The sequence below is a fragment of the Mangifera indica genome, chromosome 4 (genome assembly GCF_011075055.1).
Source record: "Mangifera indica cultivar Alphonso chromosome 4, CATAS_Mindica_2.1, whole genome shotgun sequence".
NCBI lineage: Eukaryota > Viridiplantae > Streptophyta > Magnoliopsida > Sapindales > Anacardiaceae > Mangifera > Mangifera indica.
In genome coordinates this window covers 3,629,984-3,657,211 of record NC_058140.1, presented here as the reverse complement: position 1 = coordinate 3,657,211, position 27,228 = coordinate 3,629,984, and the positions used below count along the sequence as shown (strand labels likewise).

The following is a 27,228-nucleotide window of genomic DNA, read 5'->3' as shown; positions in this document are numbered from 1 at the left end:
CCATAACACATTTACCAACAATTTTAGAATTTAAAAATAATGCAACTAAAGATTTTTCAAACTTAAAATAAAATCCAACCTTATCCAAAATTGAAACTAAAATCAAATTCCTTTTAAATGAAACTACATAGAATGTATTTTTTAAAACTAACTCAAAACCACTTTTCAACGTAAGACAAACAACTCTTATATATTCAACTTCAACTTCTGCATGGTTTCCAACTTTAAGTGTCTTCTCAGCCTCACTTGGTTTCCTTTTACTTTTGAACCCCTGTGAAGTAAAAACAACATGCACAGTTGCTCCACTATCAAGCCACCAAGAATTTGGAGATATATCAACAAAATTAGATTCAAAACACACAAGACTTAATGGGTTACCTCTCTTTTCTAACCAAAATTTATATTTCATGCAATTCGTTTTCATATGACCCTTTTTCTTGCAAAAGAAGCACTTACCAGGATCTTTCGTACTTACCAGGATCTTTCTCCTCTATCGCATTTGTATTTTTCTAACCTTGACCATGCGTTTTATTCCAATCATTTTTAAGAGTAGTAGGATTAAACTTGCTTTTCTTATACTTTTTCTTACCATTATCATTTTTAGAATGAGAGACAAAAAGAACCACATCACTTTTTCCTTTTTGGATCTTATACTCCTCAACAACACACTTAGTAATCAAACTATCCAAGCTCTAGATTCCTTTTGTGGTGTTATAGGTTGTCTTAAGCTAGAAAAAAGTTTGAGGTAAGGTAGCCAAGACATGATGAACAATAAACTCATCAGGTAAGAAGATCTTATGATTCTTGAGTTTATCTTAGATGTGAACAAGCTTCAATATATAGTCCCTAACAAATTTTGTGTATCTCATACTAATCAACTCAGTAACAAGAAATGAAGCTTCAGCATTGTTGGAGATCTAAAATCGTTTCCCTGCAATATTGAAGAATTCTTTGGTAGTCTCATCAACCAACAGCCCACTGAGAAGATGTTCAACTATAGTCTTTTTCATAGCCATCATGCATAAACAATTCAACCTTTCCCGCTTAGCAAACAAATCTTTCTCTTCAATGTTACTCTTATCAATAGTATCAACTAACTTATCTTGAACAAGTGTCATATCCCAATCACCTATTGCCATAGCAAATTCAATATCTTACTTCCATTGCTTGTAATTGCTTCCAATCAGGACCCCAATAGTAGCACTGCTATTGTTCACAGAAATAGAGACTAAAAGAAGATAATGTCACAAATTAAAACATGAGCGACAATTAATTAAAGTAGCTTTAAAATAAATAATGAAACTTGATAAACTACACCTTATAGGGATTCCTCGGGCATCATCATCAACTCACCTTTGGGCAAAGAAAATGACACACAATAAGGGTCTCAAACACAAGGTTATAGATAAATTTTATGAGGACTTTTAGAACATATGATGTTCAAAAATAATATCACCTTTAGACAAATATATTTTCTAGATCATAGTTCATCCTTCAATTTATGAGATCGATTGATTTATGTAATTAACCTTATGTTTTCTTTATATTTAATACACATAATAACTATCTTTAGGTAGGAAATTATATGTATTAAAATTATTTAATGTATCATTCCTAAAGGGAATATTTTGTAAGCCTCAAAATGCGTCACTTTGGCAATCAATATTCTAAGAACTCACAAATTATTCCTTAATACAAAATCATATTGCTCTGATTTTAAGATTTCATGAGACCTAATACCTTATAATCTCTGACAATTTTTTCTTAGGTTTGTTACATCTAATTTTGTGAACAATAATCGAAAAATTTTACCCAGAATATTTGAATTTTAACAATTTTAAGCTCTAAAACACTAAAACATGCCAACATAGCAACAAAACACTATTACATGCACCGACACGATCCAGGAAACATGTTTCATGCACCTCCACACGTCGCCAGAATGTTACACGCACTAAGACGCGTTGTCATGTGCTTTCATTCCTCATCACGCCTTTAGCACGACTTTATGGCACGTGATTGCACATGCAAGGTACCCGATTTGTTTGGGTCGAGTTAGCCCACATGCAAGTCAGGTCAAATGACCTAGTTTGACCAAATTTGGTCAAATAGGTTATTTGACCCTGCAGGTAGGTTAATCAGGTTAGGAAACCCAGATCCAACTTGTAATCTGCAGAAACCCTAATCGTCGAATTTTGCACTTTTGCTCCCTAATTCTGCCACAATCGACCACCAAACGAATCCTCAAAGATACCAGATCACTTTATTGTCACTTTTCCTACATCATGGAAGCCACCGGTAACGTTATTTGGCCGTGATTTCACGATAGTAATCAAGATCAAAACTTGAAGATCTGATGTGGGGAATGGCCGCCGACAACCCTCCAGTTACAGGAAAGATCATCATGGTTGCCACGACTCATGTCGACAGCGATTGTGGTGGTGTCGCCGCTGACATGCATTATCATCAATTCTAGGGTTTGTTTATACATGCATATTTTAATCAAAATAATAATAATAATAACTAAACAAAATAATAATAACCATAATAAACCCTAACTGAATTTAAAAACCAGTCCTAATTTCAATTCTTCAAAAAATCCAGATTCTATATCTATGTTGATTGGCTCTGATACCACATGTTGACTTTAATTCGGAATATAATTTAATATGAACACAAATAAAATATAAAATATTGAATTTCATAACTAAACTGAACACATAATTAATAATTAGAGATATAGAAAAACTTGTTTGAGTCATATCTTTGAAACCAAAAATCTTCAGAAACCACCTAAAACTTTAAATTTCATTATGACAGGTTTTTCACTCCAAAAATCTCCCTATGACGACTTTGAATGGATAAACATATCAAAATTAGGTTTTGGAGTGAGGACTTAACTTATTTATAAGAAATTATCTGAACCTTCCCATTAAAGGTCCAATAACTGAAAGTTCACACTAAGTCGTCCACCCAGACCAATAACTTTTAAATATATTAGACATCTCTTTATTAATCACTCAAGTCTATCTGTAAACTGACATTGAATTATCTAATTATCTGGTTTTATAAAACCAAAATTATAATTAATGTTAACTCACATCAGGAAATTTTCAACAATAACTTGATTCAATGGAGCTCTAGAAAACAGTTTAGTGATAGTTCTTTCTTCAATTGAATCAGAGTATATGACTTTAAGTCATGCAACCATAGAGATTCATGGTTAAAAATTTTGTTTGAAAAATTAGGAATGTCCCGGTTTGGCAATGCAATTACAGGGTGTAATAATTTAACTACAAGTTTCTTGGCTATTAGTTCTGTGTTTCATAGGAGAACTAAAACTAAGTTGTTGTCAATTCAGTATGTACCCACAGAACATCAAACTGCTTCTGTGCTAAGTAAGCCTTTATCAGCACCTACATTTGAGTTACTTAGAGCAAAACTAAATATGGAATCTTATTTGCCAATTTCAACGAAGAATAATATTCCTTCAAATACTGATAATCAGTCAAATTCAGTGGTGTGTTTTCTCGTCTTTCATTACCAATTTGGTTAAGTCTAAACAAGTACAAATCTAGAATATTGAGAAGAGCTTCTTCTGTGGGAGGAACTAAATTCCTTCTTTCATGGAACAATAGCGTTTTTTTCAAAAGGGATGAATAGTCTTCATTCTTCTCTTCAAGTCAAACATTCTATATTAGACTTGAGGGAGATGTGAAGAATGAAGATCAAAGAAGCTGTTCCAGCTTTGTGTTTTTTAGTTTTGTTTACTAACGACAACCTTATTATTTCTGGTACTATTGAACAGAGAATATTGATGGATGAAGTAACGGAGGCCAGAACTATTCTTTAGTATTACAAAAGAAACATCGACAGAAAAAGGGGATTAAGGAGTCTGAAGAGTACTTTCTAGGTTTCTCATTAGATCTTTTGCATTTTACAAACTTCTCCTTCAATATTCACCGGATGGTTGTAAACTTGTAATTCAACAGTTCTAGATTTTTTTTTATTCGATCAAGTTGATGTGATTCAACATTGCAGCCTAGCTTTTCATGATTCAAGTGTAAAAATGTAAAATTTTTCTTTGATTTTAGATTAAGGCATACAGTCAATAAGAAAAATCTGGATTCTTCTTGTCTCTTTTTCTTTCTGTATAGTTTCAGTTCTCACTTATCATAATTCGTCTAAAGTGATAATCCACCACTTTAATTAGTCTTTACAACAATGTGATTCTTAACTAAAGCTCAAAGCTTCCTTGATATACCAAACCTTACAAATCAAGCAACAATAGAATAAATAAAAAAATTCCCATTTAGCTTTGTACTAGCCAATCAACGCATATTTAAGAACAAAAACCTTCTTTACCTTCATCAGCTTGAACATTAACCGCCAGAAAACCTTCTCCCACCAGCCATGTTTACCGATGTCGGCTACGAAAGGACCACGTACAGGCGGTCTGCCTCTCGCCTAACCATAGCCGCTCATTTGTTTGGCCTCTTAGCCTTCATTCTTATGCTGGTTTGGCTGGTGCATTATCGAGAGGGCATCGAGTATGATTCTTCCAATCCAAATCGTGTTTTCAACGTAACTTCATTAAACCTCGACAACCTTGATTTTCACACTCAGCACGTTTAAAACGTCATTCTATAATTAATTAATTAATTCTTGTTCTTGTTTTTGTAGGCTCACCCATTTTTTATGTTCTGTGGGTTCATCTTTCTCGCCGGTGAAGGTACAAGTTTCCATTTTGTTTTTGGTCGAGATACTGTCGCCGAGTGCGTAAATAAGAAGCATATATAAATCCATGTTGTGTTCTAGATTTTTTCGCAAAAAAAGATTCCGGATGGCAAGATTTATTTTGCATCAACTAAATAAAATTGATCCAATCGTAATATCACATGATTTGCGCATTGATTATAATTAAATTAAAAACTTTAGTTTTTCAAAATTACTTATATCGAAACAATTGATATTTTACTATTGAAGCATTTTTGAATGGTTTTAATTTTTTGAAATTGCTCTCAATGACAACTTTCAATAGATTTCATATCAAAGTTATTATAAACTTTAAGACTTATACTATTTATACAGATCATAATGTTTAATTGTATTGAGTTTATTTTTATTAATTAATATAAATAAATTATTATTAAATTATTCTTTTACCCCGTTTTAAAATATCAAAATTACTGCAAAAGTTTTAAAATGCATTTATTTCAAAAGATGATCTTTTCATGCAATCCCCATATATATTAAGGATTAGAACATGTTGTATGTGTGTTACACCATTATTGTCTTTCATACATATATATATGTGCAGCGATGATGGGATACAAGACGGTTAAAGCAGAACACTCAGTGCAGAAATTTTTTCATGCGATACTTCATTTGACTGCCTTATGTCTGGGAGTAACTGGGATATGCGCAGTTTTCAAGTATCATGATATGGTGAATGTTGAAGATATGTATAGCTTGCATTCCTGGATTGGATTGACCACTTTTGTCCTATTTTGCTTACAGGTTTCAACAAATTCTAGTAATTATAAGCAATAATATGTATACACATTTTAAGTACACAAATAGATACATACGTATGTGTGTCATCATGTGATTGAATATTATTTTATACTTAATTCAAAATTATTCAATTATATGATGACACATATCAAATGTTTACTTATTTGTGTATTCAAAAGTGAATATATATAGTTTTATTGAGTAATTATATGCAATCTGCCTATAAATTTTAATTACTTTGGCACTGATGTTAATTGGGTTTCTATTGGCAGTGGCTTCTGGGGCTGTCTGCATTTCTTTTTCCAGGATCTTCAACCATAACAAGGGCTAAAATGCTTCCATGGCATGTCTGTGGGGGTAGGGCACTTTTCTACATGGCAATATGCGCAGCTCTTACTGGACTGATAGAAAAATTTACGTACATGGGAATTCAGCATAACCGCGAAGCTCGTTTGATCAACTTTACCGGACTATCAATCCTCTTATATGGCATTTTTGTTGATCTTTCTGTTGCCCTTGCTCGTTATGTGTGATTTCATAACAGATGGTTTTTTTTTTTTTAAAATCTTTTGGGTTTGGAAGTGATTTTTTTTCCTTTTTCATTTCCATATTATTATATATTCTTTCATTGAGTGTGACCATATTTATTATGTTGTAACCTGAATTGATATTGATATTATTATTGGTGGAGAAGCATCTAAAGTATAATACATTTTCAGAATAAAAGAAAATATTAATTGATATTTTCTATACAAGTTCTTTTTGTCGGACATAAAATTATATTTTATCTAAGATAAGCACAAAACATATAAGATGGAAACTAAAATCATAAATTTGCGGAATATAAAACTAAGCTTTCACCATTATTTGAAGAATTTGCTGCAAAATTTCACCGATTTACTTTCAGAATACAAGGCCTTCCGACTGATACGAATTTTACAATAAATGGTGTATGTTTTTTCAAATTCGTTCAGCTTGGGAACCCTTTTCATAACACTTAATATTCATCCCACCATTAAGGATGAAAAACTAAAGAGGAGTGAAGCAATTATGGACCCTATCAGCTTCATAACTGTTTCTTTATTAACAGCTTATAGCAGTTATATGGAAAAAGAGAAAAAACCATCACTTTTCTCTTTTTACAGTAATGTCCGTAATTACTTTGTCATTAATTTTTGTAAAATTAGGATCGTTTAATAACTTAATATTATTAGCTAGGCATATTTATTTTTTAATTATAAATCAGGATCCTTCAAAAGCATAATGTCATATTATGAAGACCGAATCGATTGGTTGACCAAAAAGTGCAGAAAATTAAAGCAAGCTGCTTCGTATTTTGTGATATACCAAGCCCAGCATACCAAGCAATCTAAAGAATATTAACAATTAAAGTTAAATATGAAAATGCATTATAGATAGAGGGAAAGTCGTGTATGATTACCACAACTTAGATTTTGTATTCAACCTAATTTTATTGTATTACCCTCAATTATATACTCAAATATTCCAAACAAGAACACAATATTTATGTGTAATATCCAATACAAAAAAAATATAAACAGAAGATAGAAAAATTTTCACTGTAAATGAAATAGATTACACGATGTAGAAGAGATTAATTATTCTCTATAGTTGATTTCTCAATCTTAACTCTTATTTTTCAGAACACTCATTCTCTCACTTTTTATATCTACTGAAATACAACTTTTATATGAAAGCTAGTTAGCATATATTTTATATACGTATGTGCAAGTTGCATGTTTGTTGTAGATTGCACCTATTCTACATGCAAGTGGTATCAGTTTACCAAGAAGTCACTTAAATATTACCTATTAACTGTTGTATTTATTACTAACAATACTATATTTAGTTTATCAAGTAATCAAAGTTTTAGTAACCTTATATTATTAATAGTGATATAATAAGTCATATAAAAAATAATCTTATTATCATATTCACTTTATATATTAAAACATTACTAACATAATCTTAATTTTATTATACTTATATACTTCTTATTTTTTTAGGATAAAAATAATTTTATTTTTAATTAATGTAATAAGTAACATGTATAATATTTTAAAATAATTATATTTAATAATATTTAAGTAAAATAATATTTTAATATTATTTTACTATCTCAAATTAAACAAAATAATTATTTATATTTATTCATTTTTATCAAATATTATTAAATATAGTAATAATTTATAATAATTAATTTTTCAGTAATAAATCTTTATGATAATATTTATTTTTAATAATAAAATATTATCCAAATCAAATACGGCTTAAATATAACAAAAATTCACGTTAGGATTTACACTCCCAAAATTCAGATAACCCCTCCCGGAATTCGAGCCATCACTATACAACAACCAAGAAGTTGTACCACTGTTATATAACATGTATTTATCTGCTTTCTAGGACCTACCCTTTTGACTATTTGATCGCACCTCGTTTTCTTTTTTCTCTTGTGTTTCCTTCTTTTTTGGTGAACCTCATGCGTCTGCTGCAAGCTGCTTGGTTGCCACGAATTTCCTTTTTATTTTAACTTTTACCTTTGTCTTCTTATATCGTCACTCCAACGCAGGATCTGACCTATCTGAATGAACTAACTTTGATTTAAATAACTCAAATGAAAATCATTTCAATTTTTTTAATGCTTCTGCTCTAAATTTTTTTCATGAACTCTATATCATACTAACGATTTGTAGCTAAAAAAAATCCATTACATTAAAGAGAAAAATAATAATAACAAAACAATCTTAGGTATTACATCAAATGTCCATAATTTATTAAAATTTTTGGAGTGGTCAGAGGTGTTTATTACTGCTAAATAGTGAATCTGTAGGTCCAATGACATGGTTACTTTGAATATCGATTGACGTAGTTGATGGGAAAAGTGAGGTTAATTTGCTGAATAGTTTTTTATAAAACTTGTCATGAGGAACTTGTATTGAGGTCAAGCAGTTCAAACAAATTTATTTTGGGAAAATATTCCTCAAATTCCGTCAAATTAACCCATGAAGTTTTAATCTGTTTAAGAGATTAATCTTGAAATATCATTAGAAAGGATACAAACCTTTTCTCTCACATTTGGAATTACATTTTTTGGTTATTCAAACAACCCTGGAGACTAGAAGCTCGGTTTTACAATATTCATATATCCACCGACTTTTATAATTATCAATTGAGGGAGAAAGATCTCTTCTAACCTAATGAATATAATTATCATATTCATGCACATTTTATATTTATATTTTTTCATCATTTTGACTTTGGTGTGTGAGAAAAATCTGTCCTATACTTGAACTGAAATTTTACTTAAAAAATTGATATCCGTATCAGGGAAAAAAAACGGAACGAATAGCTCTTGAAAGCTTGCTTAGTTTATTTAGAATGAAAACTTCTTCAAATATTATATATAGAGGTTAACTTTTACACACAATGCCTCGTTATATTTGAATTCAAAACTATTGAGCAAGTCACACCGTAATTTATTTGACTGACTCTTCAAATAATTCATATTTCTATATGTTTTCCATATTTGCCGACATCTTATTAATAATAAAATATATTTGATATATAAATATAAATATCAAAACTTATATTAAATAAAATCAATTAACTTGTATTAAGATCCAATATACTAGTGTTGAAACTCATATTACATAAAAATTAATTAACTTTATGTTAAGATTTAATCTATCATATTTATATATCACTCACTTGTATTATTTTTATTTGATTTGAGACTCTTTAGTTTTCACTAATTATAAACTCCATATTTGATAGTATCTTTCTCATGTATTAGAGATTAAAGTCTCACATCTAATAAATACAATATAAGTGAGTGGTATATAAGTATAAAAGATTAAACTTTAACATAAGTTAATTGGTTTCACTCTCCATATTATAGACTTAATATATTTCGACATAGTATCAAAACACGAGTTAAACAATGAGTTTTAGATAATGCACCTGTCAAAAAAGGGTGACTTAACAACCTATAATGGTTATATTTAAGGGGAAGAGTGAGAGACTAAAATCCCAAACCATAGTTCCCAAAAAGTCTATGATTGTTGCTCTTACTGACCTGATATATTTTGACATTATGCAAACCACAAAAATCTCTGTGTGGATTTCCCACGTATGCTGGCGTTGAATTAATACAAAAATTAATGAAATACTCTTGACGAAGCAAGGTTTATGTCTCTTTGTCCATTTTCAAGAATAAATAAATATATTATATAGCACAGATTGTTTCAAGAGAGTTGAATTTATAATTCATTGATTACCTCACTTCCATTACAGCCGATCTTTCTTCGACATAACAAGGTGCCATGGCGTCGGAAAGTCGTAGCTTACAAATTTCGACGGCTCCTGTTACAATGTTCGCTCATTTAATAGTCACTGCAGTGGCAACACTTCTGCTTGTATGGCTCCTAGCCAAACAAGAAGGCTTTGCTTTTAAATCTCATAACAAACTGAAGATTTTCGATGTGAGTTTTCTTAGTCGCCTCTTGCACTTTATCTTCAGTGCTATGTGTATATTTCTCTCTAAATTTGTCTTCTTTTTTTTTTTTTCTTTTCGTTTGCAGTTGCATCCTTTATTCATGATAATCGGATTTATTTTAATTGGAGGTGAAGGTAAGGGAAACGCATACAGTTTCACTAAATAATAAATAAAATAATTTACACATATTTGATCTAACTGAGTATAATGAATTTGATATAAAAAACAGCTATGATGGCATACAAGACAATCCCCGCAACAAAAATAGCTCAGAAGACAGTTCATTTGCTGCTGAATTTAGTAGCTCTTCTGGCAGGAATTGTGGGAATTTATGCAGTTTTCAAGTATCACCATGAATCAGGAATTCCGGATTTGTATTCTTTACATTCTTGGTTGGGCATAGGCACCATCTGCCTCTTTGGTTTACAGGTATTTATGTTGAATAAACTGATCCCCCTTTGTCCTATAATGGCTCTGTCATGCCCACGGTCGTGTGGAGCCGTATTCGGCACAGCTTGTCTTGCCCTCAGGCCATGTTGGGCCTTGGCTTGTCAAATGCCGGCCTTGTGGGCCATGCCAACCCAAGACAGGGGAAAACCCAAGGCACGGCCTAGGGCCTCTAGTTCATGTCTTCGTGAGCCTTTAGCCCCATGTGTTTTAACAGGCTTCCGTCATATTGCATATATTTTTTTTAATTTATATATATATATTTTCGTTGCGAGTTATGTTAGGTCAGCCCAAGTTGGACCATAAATCCTTCGATATGACTTACAAAGTCCATGGGTCTGGCATGACCCTCAATTTCCCCCATCAGCCACACCAAAATTGAGGGGTTTCAGACCCAATCTTTTGACATGTTTAATTTAGAGTTTTAAAACTATAATGATCAAAATGGACATTATGGTTTTTAAACAGAAAAATTCTATCAATTAATTGATCATGTAAATGTTTGTTAAATTTAAAGGAAATTATCAAAGTAATTTTATAGACAATACCTGAATACATGATCAAAACCTAGAGTGAATAAATTATTTCTTTCTATATTATATATACATTCGAATTTTTAATAGTAAAGCCCTATCAAGGACATTTTTATATTATCAAAGGCTCCTTTGTTAGTTTCACAAATAAGGATATATGTTTATCGAGTTGGAATGGCCTTTGGCACAACTTGAGCAGTTAGAAAAATCAAGACCTGCAAGTGGACCTCAGGGCACAACCTAAGGTTTAGAGTTTAGGGCCTCAGTTTCACTATTTTTGTAGGTCATGTCGGGTCTTAGGGCAATACCCATGGGTGGCCAGTATTAAAATAAAAAAATTAAAATTAAATAAATATATAATATGGCATATTAACTTATTAAAGTAACTCGATAAAATCCCATGGAGACTTGACCCAAGGAATCTTGGGTCATGCCCCAAGCCTTCTCATGTTGTGCATTGATACAGATTGCAAGACCCATTCTTTGACAAGTTTGGCATGACACAACTTGTAAATGATATTATGTCTATTCGGTAACATTGTTCATCTCGTTAATGATATTATTTACTCTGATAACAATCCTTTGGCAATTAATATCATACACTAGCTTGATTAGTCTCGAATTGGATATTATAAATTCGATTTAAGCTTAAACTATTCTCATATTTAGTCATCTCAAATCAAATCTACCCCTGTATCACAAACCTTAAAGAATCAGCGATCATATACTCATCTTTGATTTGTTCCTAACAAATTTAAACACATCCTCATCTGAAAAATTTTCAGTCAACTAAAATTTCGTAATATTTTTACAGTGGCTGCTTGGTTTCCTCTCTTTCGTGTTCCCTGGAGCGGAAATGTCAAGAAGGGCCTCATTCTTACCATGGCACAGATTCTTCGGACCGGTGTTTTTCTTAATGGCAGTGTGCACTGCCGAGGCTGGACTCGTTCAGAGACTCCTTCTTTTACGCATATTTCAAGGCCAGGAAGCACTTATTGTTAACTTCATCGGAATATTGCTCATTCTATATACAGTAAGTGTTGGACTTACTGTCGTCCTTCCACGAGCTCATTAATTAAAAAAAAAAAATTAGAAATTGGGATGTATTTGTTAATTAATGTAATTAAACGTATATAGAAATATTACATTATGTTGTTGATTATATATATGACCTTTTAAGAAATTATTTCGTTATACAAATTTTTTCGTAAAAGAGAGTTCTCCTTGTAATAATTAAAAAGGAGATTTTTGTAAGAAGTAATCACGAAAGTATTTTTTTTGACTTAGTTTTTCACTAATCAAAGTATGTAATTAAATATTTTATGATAAGACAAAAAATTTTTAATGTAATTCAATTCGATGATTAGAATCTTACATTTACGTGGTGACTTATTGATTGTTTAGTGTGTCAATGCACAAAGGAATATGGGTGTATATGTGACTATGTGATGACTATGTGTCTATTTCTCTTGTATCTTGTTTGCCCCCCTCCCAATCAAATTAAAATAATTAGTGAATTTTTAAATCAAACATGATTCTAAAGATTTATGGAAAAGAAAAAAAATAGTTTTCTCATGTAGCTATTAAAAAGAATACAAAAATCATATTCTAGATATATTCTCCGCTAAGTGGAGGTCTTCTCTAAACACTGCAATTTTGTACCTCTTCGAGTGGGGGTACAAATTTTAGTAAAAGTACAAAAAGGAAAATAGCTTAAGTGAAAAACTGAAAATAAATTCAATATTCTTTATTCTACACTTTTTTTTTTATAATTAATTCAAATCAAGGTTTCATAAGTATGATTAAAATTTAAACTTAGCCTTTTTTTTGAAAATTTTAATATTTTATTAGTTTTATTAATTCTTATATATTATATACTTTCTCATGTAAAATAGTAATAGGCCAAAAGACTTTTTCTTACTTAAGGTATTATGAAATCTCAAAATTCTACACTTCAACTTTTAAAAACTCAAACACTCACCTATGAGCCAATTTCTATTAAAATTTTTAATTAAACTTAAAGGTAAACTCATTATTTTAATAATAATATTAAAAAAATAATTTATCATATTTTCTTTAAACTAACAACTTCCCTCCAAATTTAGAGTTTATTTTGTTCCCCTCTCTAGCAACTGGTGATAATGTTTTCAATCCACGAAACTCTGACTACCAAATCTTCATCTCTCCGATGTGATTTCTTATTGACGAAAATGTGTCGTTGTCGATTCCAAATCAATTGACGAATACGCATCGATTCATTTGAATCGATAAAGATTTCGTGAGTTAAAAACATCATCGTAGGTGGTCAGAGATGGTAGTCAGAGAGAGGAAGAAAATAAACCCTAGGTTTTGGGCGGGGGGAGGGGGGAATGTTATTTTTCAAAGTTAAAAATATTTAGACAAAAATGAAATTATCAGTTTTTAAAAACTATGAGAGAAATATAATGAATTTTATGTTTTTTTAATATTATTGTTAAAATAATGATTTTATCCTTAATCATAATTAAAAATTTTAACAAAAATTGGTTTATAGGTGAATGTTTGGTTTTTGAAAATTAGAGAATGAAAGTTTAGAATTTCACTATACTTTACGCAGGAATAAGTGTTTTGGCCATAGTAACATTATATTCATATTATTAGCTAATTTACTACATTATATGCACATAATATAATGTGTAAATTGAATAAAAGAAGAGCAAAAGCCTAATCATACACTATCCAATTTCTCAACAACTGATGAGAAATTCCAATTGCATCCAATTATTTTATTTATTAGTTTTTTTTTTTTTTCAATCACTAATCAAGCAAGTAATTGGGCTATGGTGCACGCCCCTTGCATAAATGTCAAAACAAAATATTTCACACTTTTTGTGCCTCCAAATATTAAAATTAAGGCCAAAAGACATTTTCCCACCCAAGGTATAGTGAATTTCCAATTCCCACCCACCAACTTTAAAAAACTCAAACATCCACCCATAGTTTAGAAAACTAACACCTACTCTCCAAAATTAAGTTAAGATTAAGGGTAAAATTGTCATTTAACAATAATATTTAATATTTATATCATTTTACCCCCTTAATTTGAAAAACTAACAATTTCGTCTAAAATTATGTTTTAAAAAGTGACATTTTCCCCCCTACCTAGGGTTTCCAATTTCACCGATGAATTTTTGGCCAACGATGGCCGATCTCTCTCTCTCCCAGTGTTGTCTCTCTCTCCAGTGCTCAATATTGGGCTAACAAAATTTGGATTTGACAGAATCTAAACAAAGAGTCGAAACTTTTCATCTGGATCTTCGTCGTCTAGACAATGACAGTCTAGATGAGGAGATCGATCTCTTCTGAACGACGAAGATCCAAATTTCTCTATAAATCTAGTAGATCTATTATTATATCTATATATTTGGCTTGCAATCCTTCGAGGATGCATTGTCGGTAAAATAATAACCTTGGATTTATCCTTTTGGACATTTTATTTAATCACTTTTTCAAAGCTCATAAATTCTAAGTGGAGAATCGTGTAAAAAGTTTATTTAATTATCCCTATCTAATTTTATAAACTTCAAGTTCAAATATTATCTTATATTCACAAAACTTTTAATTTTATAGAGAATATATTGAGATTAATCTTTAAAACTTTAGGTTTAGATATTATCTCATATTTACAAAACTTCTTGTTTTATAATTAACTTCCAGAATATTATAGTATTTAAAACTTTAATTCTGATCATATTTAAAATTGCAAATCTATATTATTCACAATTTATGCAAGTTCAAGTTACGAATGAGACATAGTTATTATAAAACAAATAAATATTTTAATGAAATTTGAAACTGTCAGCCAATATATATAAATATATATTCTCGTAATTTTACAAACTTTAAGTTGTAAATTGAATACAGTTATTATAATATAAATAAATATTCAAATAATAGTCAGAACTTCGAATCCATATTTATAATTTTGTAAATTTTGGATTGCAAATAGGACATAATCATATTTTGTATTTACAAATATGAATCAGTTATAAAAATTAACATATCTATAGTTTGTTTTTGCAAACAAGAAAATAAATATAATGGAAAGATTAAACTGAATAATAATAATAATTGAAATAATCATAGTTTATATTTTGTAAATAGGATAATATCACAATTAAAATATCCGTAATTACATTATACAAATAACACAGTAATATAATTAAAAAATTACTAATATATATATATATGTTGATTGTGCTGATAATTTGTTTTAAATATTGTGAAAATTTTGAAAGATTTGAATGAATAAAATTGAGATACACGACAGAAGAATAGAAACAATATGGAAATTAAGATATACAACAATCGGATAAGAGAATTAGTCACTCTAAGTGGAAGTGGGGATGGTCTTTATATAAGAAATTTTCCTGCAGAAAATTAATATTGCCTTTTAATGCAATCCCACCAAGTTTCACAAATTGCCTCCCACGTGGTGGAAAAATCCACCATGTATGTGACAAGAATCCATTATTTATTATAATGGTGGTAGCAACCAGCAATGTAATCAAATAGTTGACACTTGGGACTTAAACAGTGCTTTAGCATTTCAGACATCACTTTCCTTTCCATTAAAAATGCCTCTGAATCAAGGCAAATAAGCCAATGACCTCACTTTCCATTAACAATAGCCAATGATTCAAGGCAAATTAGGCATTTGATCAGTTGATTTTCTCCAAATCAAACCTACCGATTTAGAGAGTATCAAATAATATCTAAAATTTAGGATCATTTCCTAAATTTACAGAAATTTACCATACTTGGAACTTTTAAAGAACTCATAACTCATGTGCAATTTTATTTATCTGTGATTCATATCTATTTATCTAATATATATTGGATTCTGTAACTATTACCCACAAACCTTCAAAAGTTCTTCAAGGAATGATCCTGGTCCAAAATATTCTAACTAATATTCAAAATAAATCAAGTGGGTATGTTATGACATGTAGAATAAAAGCCATCAATTTTCCCTCAGAAGAAGTAAGTAGGGTTCATAATGGTGAAATCAAGAACAAATTACACACACGTGGCAGAAATTTTAACCAAAAGAGAATAACTTCAAATGTCAGAAAACTACACCCACTGCTGCTTTGTGGCTTCCATTCTATCCAATAACCCAGAAATCTCGGCTTGCATGCGCATCTTCATTTTGAAGTAATCACAATGCGAATCTTCTAAAACCTTCAGTTCATCGAGTTTCTTCCTCCGCCTTTCCTCAGTCTCTTGCAAACAAAGTTTTGCAAGCTTCTCAGCATACTCTTCATCCAATTTCTCAGATTTGGCGCGAATCATCCGCTTGTATTCCTCTGCCTCTCGCCGTGCATCATCTGCTTTGTTCTGGAACATTCTTGCTTCCGCTTCTTTAATCCGAACAATGCTTTCCAAGCTGTCAAAACCATCATTCTTTGATAACTTACCAAACTGGAACTCATCTTCAATTTTGAGGTCACCTGTGAGGTCTATTTGACGGAGATCATTTGCAAGTGAATCCTTCCGGCCACTTGAGGAGATTATGTTATACACGGAATATTTTGGAGGAAGAGAAGCAGCTGGTGGAATTGGAGTTCTATCTTTTCTTAGGCTAGCCTGAGCTGCCATCAATTCATTCAAAGTACTGGAAGTAGCAGCATACTCTGACATATTATCGGCACCTATTTATCCCAAAAGAGAAGGATTTTAAGAGAGTAAAGGAGAAAAATCCAGTGTGCAAGCCATCAAATTGAATGCATGTGAGAATAATAAGAAAAAAATAGATCTTTAACTCATAAAAGATCAGGCAAACAAAGAAATCAATTAAAAGGCGGAAAACAAAACATAGAATACGTAGCCTAAATTTTCTTGTCAAACTCCAAAATCGGTGTTAATTTTTTTAACTTCTGGATAAACTCAAATAACCCCGTTGATAACTTAAGGCCATTATATGTCAATAGACTGTAATATGATTCCAGATTTCTTTCCAAACTGCATTATGTAAAGCACTTTTTAGTCTCATACATAAATTCTCCGGTGTTAGCCCATGACATCAATTATTTCAAAATCCCGGACTCAGATTCTCATCACCAAGAGTAAAGAACATGTCTGTTCAGATGGGCAAACAGCAATAGATTTACATCATCTAATGGAAATATGCAAGTTTTAAGGATATAGAGAAACAAAACTACAATAAATAATCAAATTCTCAACCAAATTCAAGAAACAGAAGAAATTTTCAACCGCACAACTCCTAGCACACAGCCAAACGAAGCATCTACTGTTCATAACTCAAAACACTAAACTCTTAGCTGATTAGAAGTAATTTTCAACTGTCCTACATGCATTGAGATAAAAGGATAAATTATTTGAAGGATTAAGCAGAGATGTAAGTAATTCTTCTTAGGTTTTGTGTACTTTAGATTCATTTTAAATGTGTGAAATCCCCATTTTTGCAGTGACTTGGATTTTAAGAAGGGATGTAAATAGCTATGTCTTGTCATGTAGAATAGACATTGGATGTAGAAACAAATGTGAGGGCAGTAAAAACTAATCTAATTATTAGAACAATGAACCTTGGTCTTGCCTTGTTTAAAGTTTTGAGCTGGTACGATCCATATCTAGGGCCAGAAGCCCCTAATTAATGATAATGTCATGTTAAGCAGGCTTAGAACTCATCACTTGTTAGGATGAACTTGCGAATGGTTTACTCACTGGTTGGCATATTGATAAGGTTTCCATTTGATAGGTTTATAAATCAGAAGAATTAAATCAGCCTCATTGGCCAGAAGAATACAGAAAGTGGCAATGGTTGCATTTATTGTCCTCAAAACTCTTCAAATATTAAATGACACTATAGAAGAACAAGAAGAAATTGGATTTCCACAACCTAATTCACAGAGATTATGACAAACATGGAGCCACTTTAACGGACAAGGAAGAATAACATATGAACTTCAAGGAAAAAGAAATATGATAAAGTTAGGAGACTCACGGTTGAAGAACTGAATGATGGAGCTGCAAGCTTCTGAAGGAGACATCTTTTTGTTTTCCAGCTTGGAGACCAAATCATTAGCCTTAATATGCAACTCCTTGCCTTTAAAATCATCACTTCCCTTGAAAATTTTCCTTACACAGTCAAGCTCCTTAACCAAGTTGTCTAGGCCCCAATGCTTTGCGCAAAACAAAAACACATCCTTAACAAACCCAAACATCTCTGAGGCATGATCACACCCAATACAATGGAACTGCATCTCTGAAGTTCCTGATGGTCCCTTCAAGCTTGGGCCTGGTTTAATTAGGTTCCTCTGAATACCACAAGCGGCATGACACCAATGTGAACAAACATCACAGCCAACCCAACTGCAAGTATTGCTGGCACAATCAAAATTCATACAAACCGGACACATGCATGAGCTGCAAAATCCTTTATTTGCTGAGCAAATTTTGCAGTCGCAATCATCAACTGGTAATATACTCTTGCAATTTACATTCCTACACCTCGTTAACAAGAAAATCTCCACCAACTCATTTGTAGGAAGCTGAATTTTTGGAGACAGAAAGCTCCCAAGCCCCACTTTTACTGCAACCAATATTTTTAGTTGATCCTTGTGGCATTTTGAGAGTGTCTCCTTGTTAAGATCAGATCTTCTCTCAAGTCGTTTTTGCAAACTTATCAACTCCTCTTTCTTCTCAGGCACCACAAAAATATTTTTGAGATACTCTTTAATAGATTCAAGAATCTCCTCTGAAAGCTCCTGAATTATTTGAGCCATGACAGGAATAGACTCCGATACAATCTCCCTGAGAATTCTCTCTGGTCTAGAAACCTTCCGTGCTCTCCCTCCATCAGTATTCTCCAAGCCTCTCAAATTCTCAGAATCCTTTCTCCTTGAATCCCCAGAATTGGTATCTATCAGCGGCCTTGCAGGCAATTCAGAAGGGAAAAACGAAAGATTATCCGAACTTGTAGTCTTATAAAGACTGTTGTTACATGAATCCTTATTCATCAACCGACTACCTTGCAACATAGAAAACCCACCTCCTCCTCCACCACCACCATGATTGTTCAAAGCAACAAAGCCATCTCCAATAGGCTTGAACCGACTATGAACTGACCCATTAGTCCCCTCACCACCACACCAAATTTGGTCATCCCTTCCTACAGAATAATCATAAGTGTCGGTTGAATTATGCGTCAACGAACAACTAGGATTGTGTGAAAACGGGTGAGAATACGAATACGAAAGTGAAGCAGCAGTGAAATCATTTGAACAAGTCGTTTGTGTGTTATTATCCCTTGACGGTGCCAGAGATTGTACACTCCTAGCAGGCTTTTGCAAAGCATTAGATGCAGTTAAAGAAAGAGACACATCAGGCAAAGACAGAGACAGATTAAGAGTCTCTAGCTTTGGTTTCTTGTCTCTACTATTAATATTACTCTCCCCCTGAAAATCTTCCTCTTCTTCTTCTACTTCTCTCTTAGAACAAAAAGTATTCACTCTACTTTCATTCAAATTCAAGAAATCCCTCTCTACAAATTTATCATCTTGACTTGAATTGTCAACAAAAACAACCTCTTTCCCCTTATGAGAAGCATATTTTTCCATCAAGATTTTCTCACCGAGTTTGGGATTTTCACAGAGATACCTAAGAGTGAGCTCTTGAGAAGCAAAATTCGAGGGTTTAGAAGAAAACCCATCAAGCTTCATACTCGATTCTTTAAAAAAATCAAGACCAGCCTTTTGAGACAAACCAATTTTCTCATGTGGGTTTCCTTTACTTTGCTCTAAAAGGATGCTCCGGCCATGGGAGAGCTTGTTACTCACAGAGTTCTCCCCATCAATAGGAAGATCAGCAGAGAGATCTTTCTCTCCAAACATGGCCTCAGCTTCCCTTAACTCACACAAAAAATAATAATAATAATAAACAAAATAAATAAAAACAAAGACTTACCAGAGAGAAAAAGAAGGTCTCAAAGTGGGAAAAATGAAAAATTAGAGAAGATCAAGAAGTGTTTTAGTCATGAAATCTTGTTTTCATTTCATTTCTGAGTCTTGACTATTTTTTGTTCTGCTACAACGACTTCATGAGGTTTCAAAGCGTTCACACACAAAAACTGGAAACTAAAACAGCGAGGCGATGATGCTTTTACTTCTTTCTTGATCATTTTTATATGATTTTTTTTTTTTTTTTTGTTTGAATTGAGAGTGAGAAAATTTTCAAAGTGGTCCAACTCTGCAAAGCCTTTGTCTCTGTATAATCAGTGATTCCTTTTACTTTGATAAAAACAGTTTTCTGAACAACCTCGGATTTTTAATTTAAAACACTTGAATTTCTTTTCTTGACTGATGTTGAAAAAACTCAGGGACTATACTTCATTAACATGTTTCAAATTTAAATAATTTTATTTTAACAAATAAATGACACAATTTTATTCAAACAAAATGATATAATAAAATTTGATTAAATAATTTTAAAATAAGAGAAAAAATAAATAATCACGATATTCAATTTAAAATTATTATCTTAATTTATACGTATCATTTGTTTATATGTATAATTTTATAGTCAAAAGACTTATTCCCACCAAAAGTTTATTGTTTTCTCAAGTTCTTACACAATATCTTTTAAAAACTCAAATACTCACGTATAAATTATTAAACTTAACTAAATCAGTTAGTTTTAAAAGTAAAATAATCATTTAACCAAGAATATATTAAAAATAATAAATTTTATCTTATTTTTTCTCTTAAACCTTAAAAACTAACAATTTCTCTCAGGTTTAAGTTATGAAAAATTATATTTTCCCCTTTAGAGTTTCATTTTCACCCTATTTTTCTTTTGTGACCCTCCTCCAACGGTGACTCTTTTCACCATCTTCGTCTCTAACAAAGATAAATCGTCTTCATCTTTAACAATAATGAGGCAACGATGGTGGAGAGAGTCATTGCCAAAGGAAGGTCATCGAAGAAAAATAGGGTGAAAATAAAACCTTAAAGGAAAAATATGATTTTTCAAAACTCAACTCTCAGAAAAATTGTTAGTTTTTAGGGTTTATGAAGGAAAATGAGATAAATTTTTATTATTTTTAATATAATACTAGTTAAATGATTATTTTACCTCTAAAACCAACTGATTTAATTAAGTTTAATAACTTATGAGTAGATATTTGAGTTTTTGAAAATTAATTGATAAAAACTTGGTAAAAAGGTTCTCATCTAGAGACGAAAACAATTTATCTTTGTCAGAGGTCAAAGAAGTCACAATTGAAAGGGAGGTGGCTAGAAAAAAATATGGTGAAAATAAAACTCTAGCTAGAAAATATGATTTTTCAAAACTTAAACATAGAATAAATTATTAGTTTTTAAGGTATAAAAATAAAAATAAAATAAAATTTTAAATTTGGCAAATTTAATTAATTTTAACAGCACATATATAAGTATTTTAGTTTTTAAAAAATAATAAAAGAATAATCTTTAAATGAAAGTAAATATTTTAACAAAACATAAATAAATAATTTAGTTTTTAAAAGGTTATAAATAAAAATTTGAAAAATAAAATAACCTTTAAACGGAAATAAGTCCCACAGCCTAGCTTTATTCGTTTAAATTTATACAGACCCACCAAACCTTAACACGTAAAATATCCCTGCAATGTGCATCTCATGTTACACTCAAAGCACAGGGACTAATTTCATATTATTGTTCGCAAAACCCAAGTTATGTGGGAGATAATTTAGCATATAATCATTTACATTTATTTTTTATTACTTCAAAAAATGAGATTAAATACAACTAGTAACATAAATATATATATATATTCACAATTATGTTAATGACTTGTTAAATCTCATGGTAGTTGTAAACTTATAACATTATGGGTATTTTTGTATTTTCATTTCCAAGGATATTCCTATTCACCTATGTCAATATGTGATTGGTCTATTAGAAATAGGGTTAGATTCGAACTAAATTGATTCAAATTTAAATTAGTTAAACTCAAACTGAAATTATAGTTCAATAACTCAATTTGAATTTGAAAGTTTATTGATGATTCTTTTCCAAAACTCTTTTTCTTCAATAATTTTTTTTGACTCAGGTGACTCCACATTTTCTTTAATATCAACGTTACCATTTGAGCCAAATTCAATTTATCGCTCCAAATTAAAGTCAAATTCAGACAAAGCATTATTTAAGCTCAATTTGACTCAATTGCACCCTGATAGGACCATTTTTTATATATAATTTAAATAATATTTTTAGTTTCTGAAAACTGAAAGATACAAAAAAAATATAATGAAATTATCTTTGATACAATCTTTTCTAGGAATAATTATTAGATACAACATAAACTAGTGCCATGAAAAACCAAAAAATTATTCAAACTATTGTTCTTAATATTATATTAAATATTTTTAATATAATTAATATGGAGATACACTCAAAATTTTCATTGTGTTTTAATTTCTAAAAATTATTTTCAATTTATAGATCAAACAGTTCAACTATTTCGATGATTAAACAGAATTCATATATGTCAATATTGTTTAATGATAAAAATTTCTTTTTGATCGAACTCACAAATTCAATATTCATGAGGTTATTTTATATAATAAATTATTATACATATTGTCCATATACAAATTAGTTCGGCATACATATATAAATCTTAAACTTCAAAGACAATGAAAAGTGTAAGACATGGCGATTATTGAAATCCTAATGAATTCCTTAAAGGTACAAGTGTTATATTTTATTATTATGCGACCATTTTTTATAATAATATCAATTATAATTATAGTGTAACTATAAACACAATCACTAAAATTCTTTTATGATTTTTTATTTAGGTCATACATAGGGGGTGTGTACGGTTCAATTTAGTGTGATTTAAAAATTTTTCTAAACCAAATTTGAAAAAATTGTTTGAAATTTTTTCAAATAATACCGAACCATTTTAAATTTCAAATTAAACTAAATTAAAAAAATATAGTTTACTTCAGTTTGAATTACAGTATGAACCAATCAAAATCATTCATTTATAAATATATATTATTTAATAAAATTAATTGAACTATAATTTTTTAAAATATAATATAAATACGTAAAATAAATATGAAATATATATACAATATGATATAAAAATGACAAATTGAATATGAAAAAATAAATTATACACATAATTATTTATTAAAAAATTAAATATAAAATATATATACTAATTCACATCAGCCTCTTTTCTATTTTATAAGTATCTAATATGTTCTCCTTTCCTCGTTTTTGGGATTGCAAAAATTTGAAGAAAACTTAAATTATCATTAATCATTTTATGCATCTCGTTGGCTGTTATTAAACCTCTGTATAATTTTAAATTTAAAGATGAAAAAAGAGACTAATACGTACAATTAAGGGTATGTATAATTTACTTTAAATTATAAAATTATATTAAATTACCTAAAAATTATAGTTTAATTTAGTTTTGTTTATAAAATATTTTGGTTTGAATTGATAAATTAAAAAAAATAATTTTTAATTTGAATTATAGTTTGAAAGATTTTCAAACCAAACCAAACTAAATCATAAATTATATTTTTTAAAATATATTTTAAAAAATACAATTTATGATTTAGTTTGGTTTGTCAAACAGAAAACGTTAATGAAAGCTTCAATTCAATGAATTGAAGCTTCGTCTTCAATTTGACAATTTTTCTTTCATTGGCGTTTTCTATCATCAGATCTTCGTCTCTTGTTAGTGCTTTTTGTTTGTCTCATCTTCATTTTTGTGTGCTGTCAATTTACAGCTAGAGTTTGGCCATGAAAAAAGTAAGGGAAAAAAATACAAACTCTAACAGAGGAAAAATATAATTTTTTAAAACTTAAACTGAGAAAAAATTATTAATTTCTAAAACTAAGATAAAAAAATGAAATAAAATTTTATTTTTTTAATATTACTAATTAAATGATAATTATACTCTTAATGCTAACGAATTTTGTTAATTTTAATAGTTAACAAATAGGTATTTAGATTTTTGAAACTTAAAGTGAGAGTTTGGCAATTGCCTAAACTATGGGTGGGCATAAGTACTTTTGCCTTAATGGTCAAAGTATACCTACCTGAACGCGTGAGCTTTGAATTTCCAATGGGCTTTGAAATCCCATTCCACTTCCCACCAACATCCTTCTTAACTTTCCCGGTTTCACCTTAACTTCTTGAAGAATATTGGTCATTTTGAGTTTTTGCTATTTATGTCACGTGTTGCCAATATATATAAATTTCAATAGTATAAGTTTGCAGTAAATTGGGTTTTAATATGTTAATAATATTCAGAGGATAAAATTAAGAAAAGATTAGAGTGTTTAGAATTTAGTTCGTATTACAGGGGACCATGGTCAACCCCTCGATCATGACACCAATATAAACCAGTTCATAGCATCTCTGCACAACCCCATTAGCAAGAATAATATATAAAAAGTGGCCACCACCTGGAATATGACAACTGATTTTAGCATAAATCATTTAAAATTATTTGGGCATTTTGATTTTAAATTAAAATTTTTAATCACATAAACCCAAACATCTTGTACTGGGTAAACAAAACATGACAAAGGTGAATTTGAACCGAATCGATTTAAGAATTGTCAACTTATTTTGTTCAAACTTATAAAAAATGATCACGATTTAAGCTCAAATCATAGATATGCAATGCTATTGAATTTGAGTTATAAGAATGTTTAACTTGATAAAATCATGATTTGCTTATATAAACAAAACATTTTTTAGTCTAATTCAAAACAATACCGTTTTGTGTCAGTATCATATTATATAAGTAATATAAAACAATATTGTTTAGTTATGTAATTTCGATTAAAACGATATTGTATTACTTTAAATTTATCGAATATAAACTTAAATTCTTATCTATAATATCGAGCTTATGTGACTTTAACTCGAATATTATCAATTACATCAAACTCAAACCCATATCTTTTAAAATTATGTTGGGGTTTGAATAAGATCAATTCCGTTAGAAGAGGATAATAATATTTTAAAAAGATTTTTATATTTTGAACTTCAACCTGAATTAATTAATATAAAAATAACTGCAGCCAAAAAAAAAAAGAGAGAGAGAGGAAGATTCGTAGGTTACTTCTTGGTGCTTGCAATTTTCAATCAAGAAATTTCACTGTCAAATTTCAATTATCGGCACGACTTTTTCAAATGAGTGGGAAACTTCATCGATATTTCCCTTCTGTTTGAAAAATAATTATAATTTTTTTTTTCATATAATCTATTTTGCATATTAATTATATTGTAATTTTCCGTAAAATATTTGTTTTATTCTGTCACCCTTTTGTTATCCTGTTATTGGCTTCTATTAATTTTATTTAAGATGGTTTTCTTGAGGCCACAAATATTTCAATGGCGTTTATATTTTCTCATCGTTTTCTATAATTTTAAACTAAATAAAATAAAATTCATAAAACAAAACATCCTTATTATTTATTTTTTGAAAATAACTACAAAACAATCATTCAAAGATTGAATTTTACTTCTCAAGGTAATTCAATTGGCTGAAAAACTAACAAAAAAATGTGGTTCATTTTATTCGAAAGTCAATGATAATATTGCCATCAACCCTACCATTACGGCAGGCCAGAACAATGGACTTGGTCATATAATCTAAATTATTATAATCTGTTTACACATTTATTTATAGAGATTTGATTTGGTTTGAGTAATATTATATATATATATATATATATATATATTTATGTAAATTTAGAATCATAGATAATATTTTATTATTAATTTAAAATTTTTTAATTATATTATAATATATTTATGTGTATATAGATTTGTATATCAAAATTATATATACATAATTTTATTCATTTATTTTTTACTTGCTATGTAATAAATCCAAAGTTTATTATATAATATTTTTAGAAATTTTATATAATAAAATTACATATACAAATAATGTATATAATTTTATATATAAATAATGATATGTTATCATGTGATTATCTGTTATTATATTTTTAATTTAAAATTATTTAATTAATTAATAATATTATATTATTTGTATGTAAAATCATGTATATTGTTTATGAAATATCACTACTAATTTGTACAAAATGATTTGACATTAACTTAATTTTAAAGTTGGTTGTATTATATACTTCTTTTTAGTAATGCATTTTGTAGTGGGTTCATCACTAACTCAATTTTCTTATATTAAAAAGGGGTATTTGTTACATATCTAGGTGGCTTTCCACTTAAGCAAGTCAAGGCAAATCCATGGGAAAACATTTATGGAAGGATGGCTATACATGATGAAAGTGGAAAATTGAATGAATGCATTAAATTCCTTTTACATGAGAAAGCCAAATTGTCAAGGGGAGTTGGTAAATTTTTTTGTATAAATCCCCCCCTCATCTCTCACTTTTAATGCATAATTCTCTGTGTATCCGGAAAATACTCTCTCAAATTCTTTGCTTATATTTGTCCCTTACTCCATTATAAATCCCTTTCAAAGCTTCATTATCTTTCATTTTGCTATTATATTTATAACACGTTATCAGTACAATCAGCTCAGGTATATTATAATTTTTCCATTATGTCGTTATATTATTTATATATACGGATATTCTAGTTGTGATATCTCAGTTAACTTTTAATTTCTGTTATGCTTCTATTTAATTTTTCTTTATAATTGTATCCTATTTGTAACCCAAAGTTTACAAAATTATAAATCTAAATCATAATTATAATATGTTCTTCGTCTCCCAAGGCGAAGACGAAGCCGATCGAGCCTCCAAATGGGAGGAAAACATTCGTCGGAAGGAGAGATTGCTTCGGGAGGGAGAGGTCGTTGGCAATGGAGCTGGAACGGTCATCGGAGATTTCAAAATCAAACTCTAGGGTAAAACTGCTATTTTTTAAAACTTAGGCTGGGGGAAAATTTTAGTTTTTAAAGTTTAGGGGGCAAAATTAGATTTTATTTTAGTTTATTTTTAATATTATAGCAAAAATAACGATTTTACCCTTACCACCGTTAGAGTTTTGTTAAATCTAACTGGTCATGGGTGGGTATTTGGTGTTTCCATAGTTAAAGGGTGGAAACATGAGAAAACATCAAACCTTGGGTGGGAAATAGTCGTTTGGCCTTTGTAAAATCATGAAAATACATATTAT

The 27,228-nt window shown here is 29.9% G+C and overlaps 3 protein-coding genes across 4 annotated transcripts; 2 read left to right on the top strand and 1 right to left on the bottom strand.

Annotated features, from left to right (window-relative positions):
• The first annotated feature begins 4,309 nt into the window (after positions 1-4,309).
• Positions 4,310-6,238, top strand: LOC123214778 (probable transmembrane ascorbate ferrireductase 3). Of its 2 annotated transcripts, none has more exons than XM_044634757.1 (4): positions 4,310-4,584; positions 4,684-4,732; positions 5,321-5,448; positions 5,790-6,238. In XM_044634757.1, exons 1-4 carry the CDS (start codon positions 4,414-4,416, stop codon positions 6,048-6,050), a joined length of 609 nt encoding a protein of 202 aa, XP_044490692.1. In that variant the 5' UTR covers positions 4,310-4,413; the 3' UTR covers positions 6,051-6,238. The 2 variants fall into 2 exon arrangements, with proteins under 2 accessions (XP_044490692.1, XP_044490691.1); XM_044634756.1 differs by having other exon boundaries at positions 4,322-4,584; positions 5,321-5,520.
• Positions 6,239-9,802: 3,564 nt separating this feature from the next.
• Positions 9,803-12,092, top strand: LOC123212755 (probable ascorbate-specific transmembrane electron transporter 1). The gene is made up of 4 exons (XM_044631943.1): positions 9,803-10,022; positions 10,122-10,170; positions 10,266-10,465; positions 11,831-12,092. Exons 1-4 carry the CDS (start codon positions 9,864-9,866, stop codon positions 12,089-12,091), a joined length of 669 nt encoding a protein of 222 aa, XP_044487878.1. The 5' UTR covers positions 9,803-9,863; the 3' UTR covers position 12,092.
• A 3,854-nt stretch (positions 12,093-15,946) lies between these two features.
• LOC123214072 (protein OBERON 3) lies at positions 15,947-20,319 on the bottom strand. Its single transcript, XM_044633780.1, has 2 exons — positions 18,023-20,319; positions 15,947-16,709 (listed from the first exon to the last, which is right to left on the bottom strand). The coding sequence occupies exons 1-2, from the start codon at positions 19,908-19,910 to the stop codon at positions 16,132-16,134; spliced, it is 2,466 nt and encodes an 821-aa protein (XP_044489715.1). The 5' UTR covers positions 19,911-20,319; the 3' UTR covers positions 15,947-16,131.
• Between the last annotated feature and the right edge of the window lie 6,909 nt (positions 20,320-27,228).

What these genes read in the sequence shown, in the direction of transcription:
- LOC123214778 (XM_044634756.1), top strand. Translation starts at nt 4,414, where the DNA reads ATGTTTACCGATGTCGGCTACGAAAGGACCACGTACAGGCGGTCTGCC. An exon ending in CATCTTTCTCGCCGGTGAAG is followed by an intron (nt 4,733 to 5,320) that starts GTACAAGTTTCC and finishes ATATATGTGCAG; the next exon opens with CGATGATGGGATACAAGACG. An exon ending in TTGTCCTATTTTGCTTACAG is followed by an intron (nt 5,521 to 5,789) that starts GTTTCAACAAAT and finishes TTCTATTGGCAG; the next exon opens with TGGCTTCTGGGGCTGTCTGC.
- LOC123214072 (XM_044633780.1), bottom strand. Translation starts at nt 19,910, where the DNA reads ATGTTTGGAGAGAAAGATCTCTCTGCTGATCTTCCTATTGATGGGGAG. An exon ending in CATCATTCAGTTCTTCAACC is followed by an intron (nt 16,710 to 18,022) that starts GTGAGTCTCCTA and finishes TGGGATAAATAG; the next exon opens with GTGCCGATAATATGTCAGAG.
- LOC123212755 (XM_044631943.1), top strand. Translation starts at nt 9,864, where the DNA reads ATGGCGTCGGAAAGTCGTAGCTTACAAATTTCGACGGCTCCTGTTACA. An exon ending in ACAAACTGAAGATTTTCGAT is followed by an intron (nt 10,023 to 10,121) that starts GTGAGTTTTCTT and finishes TTTCGTTTGCAG; the next exon opens with TTGCATCCTTTATTCATGAT. An exon ending in TATTTTAATTGGAGGTGAAG is followed by an intron (nt 10,171 to 10,265) that starts GTAAGGGAAACG and finishes TATAAAAAACAG; the next exon opens with CTATGATGGCATACAAGACA.